The 22,536-nt window shown below is 38.6% G+C and overlaps 2 protein-coding genes across 2 annotated transcripts in view; one reads left to right on the top strand and one right to left on the bottom strand.

The window, feature by feature from the left end:
* The window catches only part of TSPAN2 (tetraspanin 2), a 56,904-nt gene extending 50,234 nt beyond the window's left edge, over window positions 1-6,670 (top strand). Inside the window, exons 8-9 of the mRNA XM_034641754.1 lie at window positions 1,754-1,837; window positions 4,209-6,670. Of these exons, the coding sequence (XP_034497645.1) occupies window positions 1,754-1,837; window positions 4,209-4,274 (150 nt within the window). The 3' untranslated portion in view covers window positions 4,275-6,670. The remainder of the gene's footprint in view (window positions 1-1,753; window positions 1,838-4,208) is intronic.
* An 8,804-nt stretch (window positions 6,671-15,474) lies between these two features.
* TSHB (thyroid stimulating hormone subunit beta) lies at window positions 15,475-20,089 on the bottom strand. The gene is made up of 3 exons (XM_002925312.3): window positions 20,027-20,089; window positions 16,248-16,410; window positions 15,475-15,812 (listed from the first exon to the last, which is right to left on the bottom strand). The coding sequence occupies exons 2-3, from the start codon at window positions 16,407-16,409 to the stop codon at window positions 15,558-15,560; spliced, it is 417 nt and encodes a 138-aa protein (XP_002925358.1). The 5' UTR covers window position 16,410; window positions 20,027-20,089; the 3' UTR covers window positions 15,475-15,557.
* Between the last annotated feature and the right edge of the window lie 2,447 nt (window positions 20,090-22,536).

Raw genomic sequence — 22,536 nt, 5'->3', positions numbered from 1 at the left:
ATAATAAAAGTTATGTTAACGTGGTCTCTTTCTCACTCAGAATATCTTGCTGTACCATACTCACCCTTGTTCTTGTGATGATGTGAGACGATAAAATGATGCGATTACTAGGTATCGGACTACTAATGACCTAACAATATGTTAGGAGAAGGGCCATCTGCTTCCAGACCCGTGGTTCATCACGGGTAACAAACTGCAAAAGCAAAACCACAGATAAGGGGAAACTACTGAATTTCCGAAATTTGAACAGTAAGCACATATTTCTTTTACAATGAAGCAAACCAACACATTAGTTTCTCCACAAAAAGAAGCTGGGTGTGAAAGCAAGGAGGGAATATGGGCAGAGCTAGAGGAGGACAGTAGTAGAGGGGATTGTTTTGTTTTAGACTGGAGAACATGGGCCTGGCATTATACGATGAGTGGAAATGTCAATGGAGAAGCAGAGGCTGAATGTATAGGAGAAAAGATAACTGACAGCACAGGCTTCCTGAGGTGAGGAGAGAGAAAGAGATCCGGTTCTAGTAAAGGGGTTAACTTTCAACAGAGATGGGTACTGCTTTGGCTTTGAAGAGAGAGAAGGAAGTAAGAAGCAGTGCTGCCTTGTTGACTTTGCATGCTCACTGCCTACAACAGTGCCTGGCACCGAATGGAGCATATAAGTTCATAGGTGAAGGAGAAGAAGGTTGGAGGATTTCTATAGGTTGACTCCCATTTTCTCCAGGGAGAGCCACTATCTAGTGCAGTCGTTCTCAAACTTTTACCAGAATGTATTATAATGTAATATTTTTTGTGGGTCTATATCATGTGAGCTCCCTAAGGGCAGAAGAAATCATGTCTTATCGCCGTATCTACCACACTATTCCAGTGACTGCCTGATGCAAGGTAGACGTTCAAGAACTGTTTGTTGAATGAATGAATGAATGAATGAATGAATGAATGCAGTATGATAGGAGACATAAGAATAGTGGTAAAGTTTTCATATAGCTTATGTGCGTATTGAAGGGAGTTGACCAGTGACAAGTAAAAAGACCTGGCAGCCTAAATACAAAATTGCATAGAGAGCATACCTCTGTACTTAAGAGGATTCCAGATAGAAGCTGGAGAAACTAATTATAATTACAAGTGATCTGTTCTGCTCCCTGTCCAATTATCCCCCATTCTTTGAACCTGCCCTGCACAAGTCTCTATGGGGCAGATGAAAGGATAGAGACCCACCCAGCCCAGCCATCATAGAAAAGAGTGGTCCTCTAACTGTTAACATTCAGTTTTCCTTTGTTTAATTTGAACCTGTACAGACTTTTAAGCCTCTTACTAGGTAATACCTACCTTGCATAGTAAATTGGACCAAGTAGGTAGAAAGTCTTTTAAATTATTAATAACATTACAAAAGCAAGGAACTTTATTTGGGGGATATTTTACTTATTTTTATACGCTGAAAGCAAGAAGATGCCCCAAATTTTTAAATGCTTCAGGTCCTAGAATAGCCTCCTCCAGCCAGTTTTCAGGGTTCTGAAGCAGTCGTTGGCCTAAATAGGAACATTCCACCAAAAGGAGAGGATTGTATTTTTTCCCCGATACACATTTTTGCTTGGAGGTTATCAGGATGGTGCTATGTAAGAGGAGTGGTAGATGTGAGCCGATGCTGACGCGGATTAACTTTCGCAGGACGCTCTGTAGAGGAGAGGGTTGGGTCAGAGTGATGACTCACAGGTACCATTGTTTGTTATTCCTGACTGTTTTTTTTCCAAAACAGAATTGCATTGATGAAATTGAGGCCATAATCAGTGTTAAGCTCCAGCTCATCGGAATTGTTGGTATTGGGATTGCAGGTCTCACGGTGAGAAAGTTCCAGAACTTACCTTTTTTGCTTTCTAAGAAGCCTTTGCATCTTTTTTGTCTTCAAGTGTGATATGGCAGTATCTTAGGAGAGATTTCTCTTAAAGACAGACATTTGTTGACAGGACATCTTCTAAGAACAAAGCTCATTTGATGTAGCAATACTCAGTTCTCTAAAATATGATGCCAATTTTAACTTTAACCTAATTATGACCTTGAGTTTATCATTGCAATAGGCCAGCAAGCTGAAACGAGACAAGTCCTTTCCAATTCTCGGTCTCTTCTTACTGTTAGAAATTGAAAATAGCCTGCCGGGTTACTCTCTCTCACGTATGATTTGCAGAAGCAGCATAGTGACTGACAGTGCAAGCTCGGGCAGCACACTGTCGGGGTTCGCCCCCTAGCCCCACTACTCACGAGTCCTGGGATCATGGGAAAGTTTCTTAATTTCTCTATTCCTCAATTCCCTCATCTGTAAAATGAGGACTTCAATGTACCAACCTCGTAAGATTGTTGTGAACTAAAATGGGGTAATACATATAAAGTATTTGTAGGAATTAACTCATATAAAGTATCTGGAAGATAGCACTCAATAAATGCTAGCTCTGTACAGAATCCGAGTACTCCCAGACACAGAATCCAGAGCGAGGGAATAACAGACGCAGAGTGTGATGCCTAGTGCACCCGGGCTCCTGCACACGGCTCTGGGCCTCCAAAGCACAAGAGCGTGCAAGAATTGATAGGGGCCGAAGGGAGTGACAGGAGCAGCAAGAAGTGACAGTAAGGAGGGTGTGAGGGCCGACGTAACTGTGGTCTTTGTGTGCCCTTGAGAGACTGGGCTTTATCCTTAAGGTACAAGGAAGCCACCAAGGGTTAGAAGGACCTGTGTTGCCGTGTGGAGGTAAGTGGGGGGGAGGCAGGATTTGAGTCAGGCCAGTAAAGAGGTGATTTCCACTGTCCAGAGGTTGAGCGACAATAGCTAATGCTGAGGCAGTACTTACCCTCTAGCTCTCTACGTGGAGTAATTCATGGCGTAAGCTAAGGAAGGGACAAAGGGAATTACAAGGAATATTAAGGAATTGGCAGTTTTCCAGAACACACAAGCATCTTCCCTCTTTTCTGTGTTTAGAGCACAGAGAGGTGAGGCAACGGGTGAAATACTGTGCTGAGGACCTCCCAATCCAGGGACATCTCTCAGGCCCTCCTCACCGGCTCTGGGGCTAGCCTGGTTGCTATTTTGTGGCTTCCTGAGGACAATTTTGAGGCAGAACATTTGAAAATGTGCTGCATTACAGAGGTATCAAAGAGACACTCCTAACAGTTCTACAGTCTCCGAGCGCACATCCTGGAGGCAGTCATCCCCAACTCATGACAGTGGCAGGACGGTGCTGAAAAAGTTCCTTTCTGAGGGGATCCCTTTCGAGTACAACCAGGACAGAAGCGAGGGTTGCATCCAACCTGACAACCACACTAAAGGGGGAAGGCCCTCTATTGGTCATTTTGAATCAGCACCCCCAAAGTTCCTTCTGTAATTCCTTTCTTCTTAAGATAAAGAGTTGCACAGTGTAATCAGTTAGCCAAACGTCCATTAGGTGTCTCCCCTGCCATGCACTGGTGCTGAGTTCTGGCAGCCAGAGGCTTAGAGCCCTGCTCCCGGCTCTTCCCTTACTTAAGCTTACCTCTTCCCTTCCATAATAGCAGATAATACATGGATTTTAAATTTAACATTTATCGATTCTAGTCTGATGTAGGATAGGATTGAGGAGAGAATCATAGGGTTATGGTATAGATTTCTTTAAACAAACATTGACAGTAGTTTATAAACTTCACACCCACAGATAACATCCTATAGGCTCTGCGAAATTGTAGGGGAAATGATTGACAACAAGCAAGATCTTTTGACATCCTTCTATTCAAACCATACCAGTGGCCATTGGTTTTGCCAAGTATTTGGCTTTTCAAAGAATTATCCAAGAGGCAGAAGACATGAGTAATACCATAGTTCCAATACCTCAGCTTATGCTTTGGGAAAACTGTAGGGTTAAATAGTGAAGCGTCATTTGTACCTTAAAATGGAGCAGGAAAAATGAAGAGATGCTCTACTTTGTAATATGCGGTCACTGTTGCACAAGTTCAGAGCTTTTCCAACAACAGGAAACTCTTTAGACCAAAGTGTAAACAACTCGTAGTCGACAGGTTAATACAGCAGTCTTCAGCCAGCAGCCATAATTAAGTAGTATATATAAAAATGCCACTTATAGCCAGTAATTATTGGTTATAATTATTTGTTAGACACCCATGCAGTTTGCTTTTTTTTTTTTTATCAGTTTCTATCATTTGAAAGTCACTAACCAGTGGTTCCTTCTTTTCAGATCTTTGGCATGATATTCAGCATGGTCCTTTGCTGTGCGATACGAACCTCACGAGACGTGATCTGAAGCTACTTCTACGTGAAAATCGCGATCTAGAGCTTTCATACGGCTGTCACCGGAACTGTCTCCTGGCTCATTTTTAATATTCAAAGGACACTCGGATCTAAAATAATATGCTGTTAATCGTACATTTGCACATGTATGTATGTTTGGCTCATTACTCGTTTACCCCTCGAGTGAATGCTGTGTATATTGACTGAGAGTCATGTGTGATCTGTGTGTTTCTGGTGTATGCATTGTACATAATGAAATCTGTTTGCTGGAAATTCCTGGTTCTTGTTATATCAGAGGAACAACCTATTTGACTCTCAGAAAAAGATCATCAGACTTTGAGAAACTTGAAAAACGTGGCTATTCAGAAGAAATGATAATGGGTCATTTTCTCAGATTCTAGCCATAGAAAGTTAGATACGGAGAGTTCAGGATTTCTGGTTAACAGAAGCAATAAACTACAGGACTTGAGAGATCGTGGTGTAGTGCTAAAATTGCGTCTGAATTAGGTGTAAGGGTTTCCTGGGATTTTTTTATATACATACTCTCCCCAGAACACAGTAAACCACAGTTTTAGAACTAAACACATCTGTAAAACTAAATATAGCATGGAAAATCTAATTTGAATAAGTCATACTTTCCTAGTATTTAAAAAAAAAAAAAACTCCCTCTGGAAAGAGTGGTCACACAGACAATCATGTGCCCTATAAAAGTGAGTGTTTTTAGGACTTGAAAAAAAAGGCTTTTAGTAACTTTTTAAGGAAATTTTTTGTTCTTATATAAATACATTTAAATATCACTTTATTACTTTCTTTTTCTGACTCTGCTCGTAACTACAGCAGCCCTCACGTGAACAAAAGGGCTTTTATCTCAAATTTTTCTGTGTTTCTCCAAATGTACAGAAAGACTAAAGCAAGAGATCTGGCAGTTGCAAATAGTAGGAAAGAGAATTTTTAATGGCACTGTTGTATCTTTGAAATACCTCATAACTTGAGTTTACATATTTTTCTAATTTTTTGTATTTTCTTATTCACCTAGAGAATTCTTCTTTATAGATTTTGACCTACAATTTTCACCCCTTAAGATAAAACAAAATCCTTCCTTATTCAAATATTATATCACAAGCATCCTTGGCCAAACTGAAAGAAAGAACGAAAAGCATCTACTAGTTGTGTGCACACAGCAGAGACAAGCTAAGGAAATTAAAAGACTGAAACCCACAAAGCAGAAATATGTTTTTTCTGTGTAAATATCCTATAAAAATAAAATTTTCATATTCTTTATGGTCTTGATGCTTCAATTTAGGTAAGTAAACCCAAATTTAGAATCTAAACTGATATCTATGTCAATTTTTAACAACTTAGTACGTTTAGTAGATCATGGAGGGTTTTTAATTGCATTTTAAAAGGCCACACAAAAGTGAAAGTACTGGGGACTCTGGAAACCCCGGTAAGTTCATACACCTGTGAGAACACAAGTCTTTGGGTACGCACTAAAGGAAAGTGTGCACTCCCAAGAAACTTCTACAAAACGTTTTGCTGAAAAGACCTAACCACTACAAATAGTCTCATTTGCATAGAGAACCACACTTCTGCCATGCTTGCTACTGCTACTAACTTTGGAGGAAGCTTTTCTGAAAAAAAAAAGATTGGAAGCAAGCTAAAAATGTAACTGTACATGGCTACTTTACTGTGTCTATAGCTAAAGAAAAGATTATTTTAAGAAAATGACTTCATGAAATAGATGTTTATATGCCAGTAGGTGAGAAATATAACCTCTTAAGTAAAGAACAAACAGCCCATCTCGCTTCATGGCTTTAGTTCGTCCTCTACCTGAACACAGGCCCAAGTGCATAGGTTTCTTCCACCTCGGAGTCATCTCTGATTCAAAAACACTGAGTTTCATTCTATACCTGAATTAACAACCATGAGAAGACTACAATACTTAAAAGTGGAAGAGTAGAAACCCATTCCATCTATGGTTAATGTGTCCCTTTGGGAGTAATTTTTCCAAAATATGTGCCATGAGTAAAATTAGAGAATCCCACCTCTGCGTGAGGGCAGATTTTTATATATCATAAATCTGTATATATCTTGAATTCCTAGATATCTTGAATCTATGTGTCTTGAATCTATGTATCTTGAATATATAACTCTTGAATATATATACATATATGACTTGAGTATATGTATGCATGAATGTGTGTACACGTATGGACCTGCATACGTGTATACATATATGGGTACATATATATGCACACAAATATATATATAAAGTTTTGGTTATATCTGTTTACCTGAACTGATTTGAGATCAGACCCAAACATATTCTTAAGCATCTGGTTCCAAAGCACTGAATTAAAATTTCTTGATTAACTATTTTATTTCAAATTAAATTTTCTATGTGCTGGAGTTGCTTGTTTGATTTATCTTAAAATTCTATTATATCTTTATATGCACCTTTACACAATTTATCTAAATGTGCAACTACCAAACAATATAGTTTAAAAAAAAAAAGAAAAGAAAGAGAGTAACCCTTCTGTAGTGTTACTATGAGGAACTAGACTTAAAAGCAACACCCTAAGGACCTTTGTGCAAGTGGATTTCAATTAACATTGTCTTATCCAAATTATACATCTTGTCCCCGGAACAGCTCCTGTGTTGTCCGTGGTTCAATCCGTAAAGCCGCAGCACAGCCATCCAGGAGAGTGGCTCTCCTTTCCCCGGGTGCCCCATTAATACGTTTACTTGATGAGAACGAGTCTTGTGGGAAGTGGGCAGTGAAGGAGATAGCATATCTTCCCTTCTGAAGTAAGTACCAAAGATAAAAGGAAGAGGCATCCTTGGGAGTTCAGGAACTTTCCTGGTTCACTGTTCCATTGACATCCCCTTTGACCACCAGCCCCCTGATTTCAGCAACCCTATTTTACCCACCCCGATGAGGGAGCATTCGTGGGCCCCTGAAGCCAGTCAATTAACTACATCATCTCTTCATTTGGACTCATCAAAATCAAATTTATATTAAGGTATATTTTAAGGGGCACAAAAAGTTTCTACTTTCTTTCAACATGACTATTTTTTCCTATAAAATGTACCTGTAAGTTATTATATGTAGGTATCCATTGAAAGGTAAAAAGACCACACTACTGCAAAATGTTATTAATCATTTTGTTGGTATCCTCACTGTCAACAAAAGTTAAATACATTCCAGGAAAGCACTATTCCAGTGGCTATCTCCTGGGAAAGGGAAAGCATGAAGCGTAGAAGTAATACGTCCTGAACGTTGCGAAGCAAAATCTATGCTGATTTCACAAAATTTTTAGCTAATGTGCCAGAAACCCATCTGAAGCTTTGGGATTTGTTTTCATTGTTTTTTTTTCCTTGTGTAATTTAATGATGGTTTTACTTATATTAAATAGAAGAAATTTAAATTAAAAGAAACAACCAACTATGAGGTTAGCAGACCTGGCAATTAATGAATATTATCTAAATTGTTATAATTATTATATTGATGAGAGTCTCTGTTGATTATAAATCAAATGTGCATCACCATGCACAACTGAAGATACTTCTGCATGATACCAAATACCTATTTGAGCACACTAATTTGTTGAATTTAATGAATAGCTTTTGATATATTTCCCAATTCTATCTTAATTCAAAGACTTGTATCAACAGCCATAGCCAGAGTCCCTATATTTTCCTCTGGGCCTGCTCTGTCTTATAAGATACAACCCACTCTAAGAATTTTTTTTACTTTGCTTGAGGACTGCTATTTTATACATTTGAAAAAACTCTTTAGAAGATAGTGATATGCTAAGATGAACAAGAGAATTCTGCCTTCAAGGAGCTCAGAGTGGGGAAAAAAACAGGGAAATATAATTCCCACAAGGTAAGTGCTATGATATTCATTAACCAGGAGTAGACCCTCTCTACTTTGGAGAAGATGGTCTGGGGAGAGAGATTTTCTGACTTTTGAGGTCTCTAAACTGAGTCCTGAAGAACTCATACAAATTATCCAAATAAAAAGTAATAGCAGTAGAGAAGAAAAGTGGATCACTGGGGGAAAGACATCAAGAAGACCCTGAAACAGCACGGAAGCATTCCAAGAGGGCATGTCAAGAACTGGCGAGATGAAGGGCTCCGTTAAGCTGTACCAAGGAATCTGATCTTTGTACAGCCAACACGGCAAAAATTTTAAACAATGATGGTGGGAATGCAAGTTGGTAGAGCCACTCTGGAAAACAGTGTGGAGGTCCCCTAAAAAGTTAAAAATTGAGCTACCCTATGATCCAGCCATTGCAATACTGGGTGTTTACCCCAAAGATACAGACGTAGTAAAGAGAAGGGCCATATGCACCCCAATGTTCATAGCAGCAATGTCCACAATAGCTAAATCGTGGAAGGAGCCGAGATGCCCTTCAACAGATGACTGGATTAAGAAGCTGTGGTCCATATATACAATGGAATATTACTCAGCTATCAGAAAGAACGAATTCTCAACATTTGCTGCAACATGGACGGCACTGGAGGAGATAATGCTAAGTGAAATAAGTCAAGCAGAGAAAGACAACTATCATATGATTTCTCTCATCTATGGAACATAAGAACTAGGATGATCGGTAGGGGAAGAAAGGGATAAAGATAGGGGGGATAATCAGAGGAGGGAACGAAACATGAGAGACTATGGACTATGAGAAACAGACTGGGGGACTCAGAGGGGAGGGGGGTGGGGGAATAGATAGACTGGTGATGGGTAGTAAGGAGGGCACGTATTGCATGGTGCACTGGGTGTTATACGCAACTAATGAATCATCGAGCTTTACATCGGAAGCCGGGGATGTACTGTATAGTGACTAACATAATATAATAAAAAATCATTAAAAAAAATTTTAAACAATGAGTTACAAAATCAAATTTGAACCTTTTTTTAAAAAATTATTTGTCTCAGAGAGAGCACAAGGAGGGGGAGCAACAGGCAGAGGGAGAAGCAGGCTCCCCAGTGAGCAAGGAGCCTGATGCGGGACTCGATTCCCAGGCCCTGGGATCATGACCTGAGTCGAAGGCAGGCACTTAACCAACTGAGCCACCCAGGCGCCCCAAATTTGAATCTTTTAAAAATCACTCAGCTTTAGTATGAACAATGATTGGAGGGCAAAGGCCAGAGGAATTCGTGAGGATTTCTAACTAACATACTGGGATTCCTACCAAGAAGTAGACAGATACAGGGGTAATCGAGGGAAAGGGGAACTTGGAATCATTCCCAGGTTTCCTGACAGCTGAAGGATGGTGGCACCCCGGAGAAAAAGCAGACTGCAGTGATGAAGCAAGTTGGAGATGACTATAGGACATCCAAGAAGAAACATAATCAGGCATTGGGTTCATACCCTGAAGCTCAGGAAGGGAGTTTGACCTAGAACTATAGTTTAGGAATCTGCAACATGAAAGTAGTAGTGCCCATATTTGAACAATATGGGCAGCCTTTCACATTGAAGACCTCAGTGAGAAAGTTTCAAAAACTAGAATCCTCTACCAGTAAAGTTTAAAGCCCAAAACAGCTCTTTACTCGCCATCCATTCCTCCACCTCAGGCTGGAGGGTCTCTATCAGCTACCTGCACTCCTTCAATAGCTGCCATCTAAACCGTCTTTTACTGAAATGGGTAGTTTCTCATATGTTCTACATTTAACAGTGTCCAAAGGGTCAATAGGTTACACAAGATTATCACAGCACTAGCACTTCTTTCACAAAATGTGCAAATTTCACTCCGATAGCACAAAGCAAAATTACATTTCCAGAAGAAGTACAGTTCAGAACTACATTACAGTTGCATGCTAGACCACAGCATGGATTTCTACTCATCATAGAGAAGGGTAGCGAGAAAAGGCGTGAAAAGAGAAAATGTTGACTCTGGCCTCATTAGGACTGATTATAAATGCCTTAGATGTATTGTGTTGTGAATCCAATATGCTACCTCCACTGGGCCCTCTAGGGTAGCACAGAGGTCAGAGAAGATCAGGACCTGTACATTGGAACTTTGTCATTGTCAACTTTACTTGAAACAGATTCAAGGGAAGATAGGAGTAGAAGTCAAACCATAGTGGGTTGAGAAGAGAATGAAAGTGAGGAAATGAATGATCAGTGTAGGAGGCTTGCTATTGTCTGAATGTTTATGTCTCCCTAAAATTCATGCGTTGAAATCCTAATGCCCACTGTAATGGTATTAGGAAGTGAGGTCTTTTGGAGGTTCCCAGGTCATGAGAGTGGAGCCCCCATGAATGGGATTAGTGTTCTTATGAAAGAGACACCACAGAGATCTCTTGGCCCTTCCACCAAGTGAGGACACAGTGAGAAAAGACCGGCTATGAACTAGGAAAAAAATCTCTCACTGGAATATGACCATGCTGAGCACCATGACCTTGAACTTCCAGCCTCCAAATAAGTGTCTGTTGTTTATAAGCTACTTAGCCTGTGGTATTTTGTTATAGCAGTCCAAACAGATTAAGATAGGGTTTTTACACACATACACATACACACACACCACAAACTGGAATAAGAATTCAAAGAGAAAGGAGCAAATAAACAGAAGTTTGCAGAGTCTCACAAGATTATTTGCTTGTTTTTGCTTTTGCTTTTTTATTTAGGAAGAGATTGAAGAACGATTCTTGCTGAGGAGAAAAGGTCAATAAAAAGGAAGAGAAGATAAAAGAGAAAACAAAGTCCTGAAGGAAATGGGGGATGCGATCTTTTGAAACTAATGGGAAAGATGCTGAATTAGTCAGTACTTTTCAGTTGGAAGTGTCAGAAACCCAACTCCGACTAGCTTAAGCAGTTATGATTAAAGGTTACAATTTCATTTAGAGTTGAAGCCAGCTTCTGATTAGACTCGAATGTTATCATTAGGTTTCTCTCCTTCATTCTCTCTTGCTGTGCTCTGGGTTGGCTTTATTCTCGAGCTGGCTGCTTCCAGGAGATGCCAAGATGGCCAGCAGTGGCTCTAGGCTCTCAGAGCTTACAAACCCCAACAGGCCAAACATTCCTCTTTGTCCAATAGTTATAATAAAAGTCCTGAGACTGACTCCCACTGAAAGAGATTAGTTCACATACCCATCCCTCAGTCAGGGTTGGTTGAGCCTAAATAGCATGCCCACCTCTGTCATTTGAATTGAAAATGTGGGTGGGGGTGGTACAGGGCAAGGGGCACTTGGAGGAATGTCAGGGAGGAGTCCCGGCTAGGAAGTAAAAATTGGGATGGAAACAGACATGCATACCCCAGTGGAACGCACTACACTTGTGATCCCAATGAAAGTCAACCCCCTACTCTATCATCAACATCCCACACTTCCAGGAGGTGCACCCCTGCCCCCAGACCCCAATGCTGAAGAAGAAAGCACGAACCTGCCCATGTCCAGCAGGTACTCCATGCCCTGTGCCGCACCCTGCAATCAGCCACTCCACCTGCTGGCCTACTCCAGCCCTGTTGTCAATCACTCCGGGTCCCTGAATGAGGAAGTGCACTCCCAGGAGATAATGACCCTAAGCAGCATACCTTGCAACCTGGGGATTTCATCTGTTGGAAAAGACACCTCCAGAAAGACTCTTTGACTTCGCAGGACAGGCCCATGATGATCAGGAATTGCTAACCACCTTTGTGCTGCCAAACTCCAGGGAATAGACTCTTGGGTTCACATGATGCATCTAGCACCAAAGCCTGACTGCACACCATCTGGTGACCTGAAAGTGAAGATTTCCTGGAATTAAAGCAGACATATCTGATGAGGTAGTTTTTCCAAGATGTCTGGACAGGCATGTATACCTTTTTCTCACTGTTGCTTCTTCTCTCTGCTTCTTTCATGCAAAGACCACGTCCTTGCCCACATTTCCCAAGCCCTTGCAAAAGAGGAGAACCTAGCCTTTTGATTATGGCCTTTCAGAAACAACTTCATTTTGATCCTGCGACACATTAATTTTCACTTGCTTTTTCTGAAGGGTTAGAATTTTCAGAATTCACAAAAGCCTTCTCTTATCTAAACTATTAACTGACTTTGGATTTTTATCCAGATTATGGTTCCTGAATTTGCAACCTTACAGGTTGTGTTATCAATAACACATTTCATTCCAAGCAGTTCTTTTGAGATAGTGTTTTAAAACATCTTTGAAGTTTTGCTGTTTTTTCAAAAAGTTCATCAGCTATTCCTTCAAGTTTATACCTGCACTCAGTCTTCCCAAAAACACTCAGTTAATTCTTTCAGTGTGCTCCTGCAGCATTCACTAGTCTGCTTTCAGGGTCGCTTTAAGCAGAGACTTCTAGAAGGCATGCATGACTCCAGGTTTGCCTTCACAGGGAGAACATTTCTCCCTTAATTGGTATAAATGCCAATAAATATTTCAGTTGGCTATTTTCAGACCTAGAGTCCTGGTTTAAAACCATCATACATGGGGTGCCTGGGTGGCTCAGTTGTTAAGTGTCTGCCTTTGGCTCAGGGCGTGATCCTGGCATTCTGGGATCGAGCCCCACATCAGGCTCCTCTGCTGGGAGCCTGCTTCTTCCTCTCCCACTCCCCCTGCTTGTGTTCCCTCTCTCGCTGGCTGTCTCTCACTCTCTGTGTCAAATAAATAAATAAAATCTTTAAAAAAAAAAAAAGATAGGGGTGCCTGGGTGGCACAGTCATTGAGTGTCTGCCTTCGGCTCAGGGCATGGTCCCGGTGTTATGGGATCGGGCCCCACGTCAGGCTCCTCCGCTATGAGCCTGCTTTTTCCTCTCCCACTCCCCCTGCTTGTGTTCCCTCTCTCGCTGGCTGTCTCTATCTCTGTCAAAAATAAATAAATAAATAAATAAATAAATAATCTTTAAAAAAATAAAATAAAATAAAAATAAAAAATAAAAAAGATAAAAAAATAAAACCATCATACAATTTGGAATTGTTTTGTTATCTCTTTTGTGTATAGTTATGTTAAGTTTTGTATTTTCTTTAACGTCAAACTTCTTTTAAAAACCATGTACCAAGGGGCGCCTGGGTGGCACAGCGGTTAAGCGTCTGCCTTCGGCTCAGGGCGTGATCCCGGCGTTATGGGATCGAGCCCCACGTCAGGCTCCTCTGCTGTGAGCCTGCTTCTTCCTCTCCCACTCCCCTGCTGTGTTCCCTCTCTCGCTGGCTGTCTCTATCTCTGTCGAATAAATAAATAAATAAAATCTTTAAAAAAATAAAATAAAATAAAAACCATGTACTGAATAAGGTGATGCTGGCTCAAAGCTTCAGGGTGACTTCCAACACTTAAAACCTTGAAAAAATAAGCTTTTTTTTTTTTAAGATTTGTTTATTTATTTGAGAGAGAGAGCATGGGGGGAGGGAGAGAGAATCTTAAGCAGACTCCCCACTGAGCACAGAGCCTGACACTGGGCTCAATCCCACAGACCCCGAGATTATGAGCTGAGCCAAAATCAAGAGTTGGGACACGTAACCAGCTGACCCACCCAGATGCCCTGAAAAGATAGACTTTAGATGAGAAGTACCTGAGAGCTTCTCCCTGCTAACTTCCTTGTTGCTCAGATGTAGTCTTAAGTGGTTTCTAACTGCTATGCACTTTCCCTCTGACATAGGACAGGACAACCAGGAAAAGTCCTTCCTGGTACCAAGGGACAAAACCATTAAATAGAAAGAACTTGACTTTTGATCAGTGATTCTTTCAAAGAAAGATCTTGATAAAAATGTGAAAATTATTAAAAGGAAATCTTGTTCAGAATGGCATCCACCAGCTAGGAGGGGGAGCTCTCATGCCCCAACATGCCTTGTCAATTTCAGCTTCCATGAAAGTCATATGTGATTAGTGCCAGTTAGGTTTGAACATCAGACATTTTACTCATTAATCAGATCTATGTTTGACATACAGTTTCTAGAAGGGATGTTATAATCCTGCAGCTTTAAGTATTCATGTTATCAAGCGATATGAGAACCTAAACCCTCAGATTAATATTTGAAGACTACGCTGATGTCAACCTCAAATATTAAGGTAAGCATAATGTGGATCCCTGACTTCGTATATAAATGTACAACTATTCCCTCCCCATTAGCAGATCATGAGCCTGGTACTAATCCATCTACACTATCTCACCACCTGCACACACACACACACACACACACACACAGGGCATTGTCAGCATATAGGCATTTACAAGATGCCCAGCTGAATGCAGCCAGTGACTGTGGGATACAGCAAAGCCAACCATCCCTGTTGATAATTGATGATTTTTACCCTGATGATACCAGTTTAGATGGAGAAAAATGGACAAATATAGGATAATCATCTTTTTGAGGTCAAGTCTGCAGGGCACTAGGTCTGTCTCACTTCATGCATCTGTTGAAACCAGACTCATGAAAGAGTACCTAAGGAAGGAAAAAGAAATAGCCACTTGCCAAGTGCATTTGCCAGAAAACAGTGTTTCAATATTGATGAAGGTTTAGATTAGAATTTAGGATGATTCTATGTTATTTAATCACTTAGCACTCTCCCCCGTCCCTAAAATCTTTCATAATCATACTAATTTTTCAGGTCATCAAAAGCTAAAACAGCACAAGTTGCTTTTGGTATATATACTGAAAATTGTCTTCTATTACTTGAAAGAATACAAAGGATTTAGACTTCCACATGTAAAATGATCATGGCCTCTTTTCTAGGCTTTTGGGGTATAACTTTCATAAGTCAGTTGACCCATCAAAGTAATTAAATTAAAGAGAACAGCTTTTAGAATAGAATATACTGTCAACTGAGTTTTGGTTAAGTTCTATCCTGTGCATTTGAATAACTAGAATAAAGTGCCACATTGCAGATTTCACATATCTTTTGCTCTCCATGTCCTCTTCAGTCCTGGTTCTAGCCTTTAGAAACAAGTGTCTCTAGTACCCTGATGCCCTATGTTCTTTCAGCTTCTGATCGCATTACCCTTATAACTCTGCAACATCCCCACATTCATTTTCTATGTAAAGACAAACGTCATGTAATGGCTTTCTGTTAAGAAAGCCTGTTCAAGGCTGTCTTTAGTTAGTATTTCATATCCCTGTTTGCCATTTTACCTGCAGCTTGCCCTTTCATGGGGAAACTATCTCATATGAGTTCCAAAGGCTCTTTCATTCACCTTTTCTTCTAAAGCCTGTAGGCTCTCCGATACATGTGTGGGTATGGGTTTGGATGAAATAGTACTCAAAATGTACACAATGTGTTGTGAAATATATTGATATTTTATTCATTTTATTCCAGATGAACACATTTAACTGAATTGCAAGTTACATCACTATTGAAGTTAGATAGAAAATCCCACCGCATAGGACTTCTGAGGTTTGGTACAATAGTTTGTCTTGATGGACTCATGTATACAGTCACTATAGTCAGTATTACACTTGCCACAGTTACAGCTTACAGCTACAGGGTAGGAGAAATAGGGAGTAACATGGCGTGGGCATCCTGGTATTTCTACAGTCTTGTACATGAAGTCTTTATATGTACAAACATCCTGGGACAGAGCATATTTGGGAAGAAACAGTTTGCCGTTGATATCCTGAGGAAAGAACAGAAAAAGGAGTGTAATGTTAATTCACTTATATTCCTTTGACACAAATAAGACTGGGGGAGGATTATCCCATTCCCCAGTACCAATTCAATATATCCACACTGAATCCTATAGAGACAAAAATCACTCACTCACACACATACACACACACACACACACACACACACACACCTCTCTTATTCTTGATCATGGGGACAATATAAGGTTTAAATAAATTCTGGGAATAAAACTATTATAAAATTATCTGTACCAATTGTGCTAAGTAGATCCATATAATATTATAACCTGGGGCCTCTAAGGAGCCAATAACCAGTAAATTTAGGAAATGAGGTTGTTATTTATCTCATTTCCTTTCTGGATAGAAATGGACTGAGTCTAGGTTTATCTAATTTACAGCCAAAAGAAGTGAGATGAACTACATACCCGTGTCATACAATATCCAGCACAGATGGTGGTGTTGATGGTTAGGCAATAAGCACACTCTTTCCTTTCAACATGCATCGTATACTCAGTTGGGAAACAAAAAGACATTACTTGCCCACATGCAAGGCCAAAAAGCATGGACATCAGGTAGATAGCAGTCATGCTAAATCAAAGACAAAAGTAAAGAATCTATTACATGTATCCTTTAGGACATTCAGGAGGGACATTTAGAAAGAGCTAAAGTGTGTGTGTGTGTGTGTGTGTGTGTGTGTGTGTGTAAATATTTGTATTTATTGAATGCCTACTTCATTCTAAGCCCTATATTAGGTGCTTTTATATAGTTAATATTCTCAATAACCTTTCTTTATGCATTTAGATGTGACTATGAGCCACATACCTCGTAATGTAGGAACTCACATAGTGAAGGTCCTGCTTGCAAAGTGCCACTTAGCAGCACTGGGCACTGAAAAGGAAAGCCTGAAACATCACAACAGAACAGTGGCAGAGACACGTAATGTCAATTAAGTATAAAACAATTCACTCAGTGGAAACAGTCCGAATACCTGCCTCTAATTGTAAGAAGTCAGCTAAAAGGGAGGCTTCAGTAGGGGCTTTCTCAGAACTGTAGTTTTCTAAAAACTTTAGTTTGTTAACTTAAAAGGTCAACAGACTGCTCATGATCAGAAAGCCTAAAGAAACCAAGAAAAAGTATAATCAAATTTCAGTACCATCTCAGCACAAATCATCTTGCATATAATTCTATCCAATGTCTATCGAGGAAGAAAGACAAAGCTAGAGAACTTCCAGAATAGATCACCTAAAATCACCACTGGTGTTAAAGGGCTAACCCAGAAATCTAGAAACCATGGTTGAAATAAAGTGGAGTTGGACAAACAAAAATTATTTCATTAAGAAAATGTATGGAATGTATTATCTTAAAAAAAAAAACTATAGAAGCAAAAAATATAGGTTGACACAGAGAAATACCATTACAGACAGACCCACTGTGGGTTAGCCAGGAAAGTAGAATAAGTTTTGGCTGAATGGAAGACAACAGAGAGTCCATTATGCCTCAGACAGAAGGAGAATATGTATCTCAATAGAACCTGTCTAATGAAGAGTTTGTTCAATATCAACTGGTTATTATAGTGAGCTAGATAATATTATTATGACTAACATCAGATAAATTAGATAAATATATAGAAGGCATTTGAACCAGGCAATGAGAAATACAAAATGGATAAGTTATGATCCTTGACTTCAAGGGCTGATAGAGGAGGTAAGTATGAGCACTAAAAAGAAAAATATGGCTCTAAGTGCTCTGAAAGGGTCCAAATTATGACTCTGAGACACAAAATTATCAAAAATTTCTTCTGAATAAACAAGTGAAGTGAATCCATTAAAAAGTTTCCCTGGTTAACTCCTTTGGCTAAAATGTTGCATATTCAAGTATTCTTCAGAATTTTTTGGTATTTCAATTAAAGACAAAAATATCAGAATTCCTTGCTCATGGAGTCTGGTTTTCTCAAATGTTTCGCAAATGTGAGCTCCCTTTATGGTACAGACTTGGTTCCATTATTTTAGAGCCACAGACCTAGAGGATCCTCTAAAAATGACATAAAATACTCAGCCATCATGATCATATGGCTCTTGACTCTCTAGCCAGCCAACTACTGGGTTTTTGCACAAAAAATAATTAACTTACATATTCTAGCTCTGTGATTCTACATAAAATAGATGTGTGGTGATCTAGTGGTGAGTCCTGGAGTTAAGGAATAGAATTCTATTTCAAAATTTCCCATGGATCTATGAGAAATTGACTAAAATATTTAATCTGTCTGGGCCTTTTTTTCTCATCTAGAAAACACAGAGAGACAAACCCAACCAATTATTTTTCACTGTGTTATGTTAGTCACCATACAGTACATCATTAGTTGTTTTTTTTTAAAAGATTGTATTTATTTATTCGACAGAGATAGAGACAGCCAGCGAGAGAGGGAACACAAGCAGGGGGAGTGGGAGAGGAAAAAGCAGGCTCATAGCGGAAGAGCCTGATGTGGGGCTCGATCCCATAACGCCGGGATCACACCCTGAACCGAAGGCAGATGCTCAACCGCGGTGCCACCCAGGTGCCCCTCATCATTAGTTTTTGATGTAGTGTTCCATGATTCATTATTTGTGTATAACACCCAGTGCTCATTACAACGCGTGCCCTCCTTAATACACATTTCCGGGCTACCCCATCCCCTCACGCCACCCCTCTGAAACACTCAGATTGTTTCCTGGAGTCCCTAGTCTCTCATGGTTTATCTCCCCCTCTGATTCCCCCCTTCAGTTTTCCCTTCCTATTTTAAATTGTAGGATAAAACACTGTTTTAGAACTTTTACCCGTTGTTGTCATATTCATTACAGATACTATATTTTTTCAAAGTTCCTCTTATAAATGTAAAACTCTAAAAAAGGAAAAATTAAAAATGCTGAATTACTAGCAATGGTAGCTGTATAATTTTGTGGATATAAAAAAAAGTAAGAACTATTCTTTCCCCTTTATCGCAAGTACTGAAACTTTACCTACAGAATCTTTCTGAGTTTCAATTGCCTCATCTATAAAAGGAAGGCTTAGAACCAGTAGATGATTGAGAAGTTCTTTTCAGCACAAAAAGACTGTGATTCTATGTGATAAATTAGTGTCAGGTCCCTATTCTTTGAGAGTCAGTGATCTAGAATTCTGCTTCTAGATTTTTATTACAATTATGTGTAACTGAGCAACTTAACATCTTTTGCCTTCATTTTTCCATATGCTCCTTCCTAAAATCATAAAAAGAATAAAACAATATCTGTGAAGCTCTTGGAATGGTATGGAAGAAAGACCAGTAACTATATAACACTATATAAATCAGTATTAGTTAATACCTCCCTATATGATCTGCCATAATTTCTCCTTTATTGTCACCTGGATTCTAATCTCTGCAACTTAATTGCCTCTTTTAAAATCATGATAAATGATTTATTGAACTCCTAAACACAGAAGGCATGATATGATTTCAGGCCCTAAATAATGTGAGATGTCTTTTTCAGTGGCACAACCATCTGTCTACACTTTCAGCATTTTTCTTTATTACAAGATATCTTCTTTCCTTTGCCACTTACCCCACCTTATCCTCCCTTCCTCCCTTTTTTTGCTCTTACTACCTTCATTCTTAATAAACACATTGTTCTCTACTTTTCTAATTTCCTTTGCCAATCTTTTCTCTCCAAATTCCTTACTATGTTATGAAAAGAATCAATTGCCCACAATCCAGGAACTTCACTAAAACATTTTTCTAGAAACCAAAATGTACTATAAGACAGGGAATGTACATTGGACACTATCCAAAGTGAATTTACTCTAAGTTTTCCTAGAAGTATATGATCATCAAAGATAACCATTAGTAATTGACAGGATTTAATATACAGATTATTCAATTGATAAAAATGTTTAAATCAAAACATAAATAGAAAGAGAAAGCCATGAACATCAATTAGCCTTCATGAGGGAATTGACCAGTTGTTCCTCTTAAGTCAATGAAATTTTTTCTTATCCTTATATATGTAGTTCACCTACCTTTACCCACCACTGAACAATTTTGAAGCAATAATTAGAATTCTCGGAATCTATAGAAGCAAATTATCACTTAGCATTTGCCATTTTTGAATATCAACTAAAATGGTGAAAATGAAAAAAAGAATTAGAATAAGAACATTTCATTTCACAAAGCCTTCTTAGCGTAGACACCTACCTTACTTTGCATTGGGGAGCTGATCATATAATGACCCACAAAAAAGCTCTTGATTCATTTTATACCCTTCAGGATAAATCCTCTCTGATCTCCTTGTTTATATAATTGTTTGAATTACTGCTTTCTTATCTGAAAAAACATCTATTGAAAATTCATACTGAACCCCAAATAAAATGTGTTTAGACAAACAATTTCACAGCATACTCCTCTGGAAACTCTGACATTATTACAGCATGAATTTTCCTCTCTCCTATTTCAAAATAAAATTACCCTTTTAAATACATCCTTTATTAATATTTATTAATATTAACAAAGGATATACATAGAAGGAGAAAAAACAAAAAAACTTAACATCATCTAAGTAAGTCTTGGGAATAAAGAATTTATTTCAGCCTTCAGTGCACCAAATTTTGCATAAACGCTCATTTATAGATATATAAAATTACTGCTTATCTACAAAACAAAGGCAAATTTTTAATGGAAATCCAGGGCAAATAGCATATGTGTGGCTGATTAAAACAAAAAGGAATCCTTAATTAGTTCAAAATATTTTACTGTTTTCTCTTTGGATTTGAAAAAATAACAAATACAATTTACATGTGTGAAAGAATAGTCAATTTAAGTAAATGACCAAATCCGACAAGATGTCAAACTGATATGAAATCAATCCTGGCTCTGCCATCTACTATGACATTGGCACGCTTGAGCTTTATTTCAGCTTTGCCACCTACTTAAAAGTGATATCAGTGCTTATGTAAAGCACTTAACACAGTGTCTGCCATGTAATAAGTGCTCAGTAAATGATAGCCAATTTAATAATTCAATACTTATTTGTTTAATAACAATTTAGTCAGAATGCCTAGTATGTAGCAGGCAGTCATTATATATGTTTAACGCATAAATAGCTGAGGGAGTGCATGAATAAACAATTATTGAATTTTTGAAAACAACATACACTTTTCTCCATCTCCACAGCTGTAACTCAATTTTACTTCTTTCAATCCATTTTCCTCACTGTTCAAGGTAATAGACCAAAAGTTCAATGAGAATTTTCCATTGCCCTCAGAAAGAAGTCCAAACTCCTTAGTATCATTTACGAATCCCTTGCAATCTATTTTACCTGTCTGGTTTTATCTATCACCCCTTCCCCTATCCTCTCCACCCCCCCTCCACTTTCTAAGTTCTTGAGCCAAATTAAATGGAATTCCTCAAATTAGTCACTTTCTTTCTTGCCTCCAAGTCCTTTCATATGCCATTCTCTCTGTCTAGAACATCTGCCTGGTCCTCCACTCCATGCTCATCTCGCCTAATTCCTACTCATCCTTCATTAGTTAACTGCGAAAGCCCTCTCTTGATTCCCATAGGCCTTCCTCAAGGTTTTGTGGTTTTAAAAGAATTAGAGAAAATAATAGAACATCTGGCACATGGTAGATACTCAATAAATCATAGATACTATTCTTGATTATTGACAACCTCATTGATCTTCATTTATCCTAATCTTCATCAAAAGTTAATGAAAAAAATGAGTTCTGGTATAGGTGAGTCTTCCTGGAGGTACTCAAAGTCCTAGCCACAGCAATCAGGCAAGAGAAAGAAATAAAGGCATCCAAATCAGAAAAGAAGAAATGAAATTATCTGTTTGCAGATCACATAATCTAATATATAGAAAACCCTAAAGTCTCTATCAAAAATATATTAAAATAATGAATTCAGTAAATTTGCCAAATATAAAATAAACACACACAAGTCACTTGCATTTCTATACACTAATAATAAACTATCTGAAAGAAAAATTAAGAAAGCAATCCCATTTAAAATAGCATCGAAAAATAATAAAATACGTAGGAATACATTTAAACAAGGAGGTGAAACAAGATCACACTGAAAACTATAAGACACTGTTGAAAGCAAATGAAGAAATCACAAATTAATGGAAAGATACCCTGTGTTCATGGATTGGAAGAAATAATAGTGTTAAAATGTCCATTTACCCTAATCATTCTACAAAGTCAATGCAATCTGTATCAAAATTCCAGTAGAATTTTTCGCAGAAATAGAAATGATCCTAAAATTTATATAGAACCGCAAAAGACTAAATAGCTAAAGCAATTTTGAGAAAGGGAAACAAAGCTATAGGAATCACGCATCCTGATTTCAAACTTTTTTACGAAGATATAGTAATCAAAACAGTATGATACCAACATTTTCAAAAGCACGTAAAACAGTAGAACAGAACAGGGAGCCCAGAAATAAACCCACATAGTGAACTAATCCTTGACAAGGAGGCAAGAACACACGGTGGAAAAGGATATTCTCTTGAATAAATGATACTGAAAAAAAATAGGATAGCCACATGCAAAGAAATGAAACTGGATTCTATCTTATACTATTCAAAAAAATTAACTCAGAAGGGATTAAAATTTAAATGTAAGACCTGGAACTAGAATTCCTAGAAGAAAACATAGGAAAAAGCCCTTTGACACGTGTCTTGTCTATGATCTTTTGGATCT

The sequence above is a fragment of the Ailuropoda melanoleuca genome, chromosome 2 (genome assembly GCF_002007445.2).
Source record: "Ailuropoda melanoleuca isolate Jingjing chromosome 2, ASM200744v2, whole genome shotgun sequence".
Classification (NCBI taxonomy): domain Eukaryota; kingdom Metazoa; phylum Chordata; class Mammalia; order Carnivora; family Ursidae; genus Ailuropoda; species Ailuropoda melanoleuca.
The sequence above is the reverse complement of the archived record's forward strand: the minus strand, read 5'-3'. Positions and strand labels throughout refer to the sequence as shown.

What these genes read in the sequence shown, in the direction of transcription:
- TSHB (XM_002925312.3), bottom strand. Translation starts at nt 16,409, where the DNA reads ATGACTGCTATCTACCTGATGTCCATGCTTTTTGGCCTTGCATGTGGG. An exon ending in CTGGATATTGTATGACACGG is followed by an intron (nt 15,813 to 16,247) that starts GTATGTAGTTCA and finishes TTCTTTCCTCAG; the next exon opens with GATATCAACGGCAAACTGTT.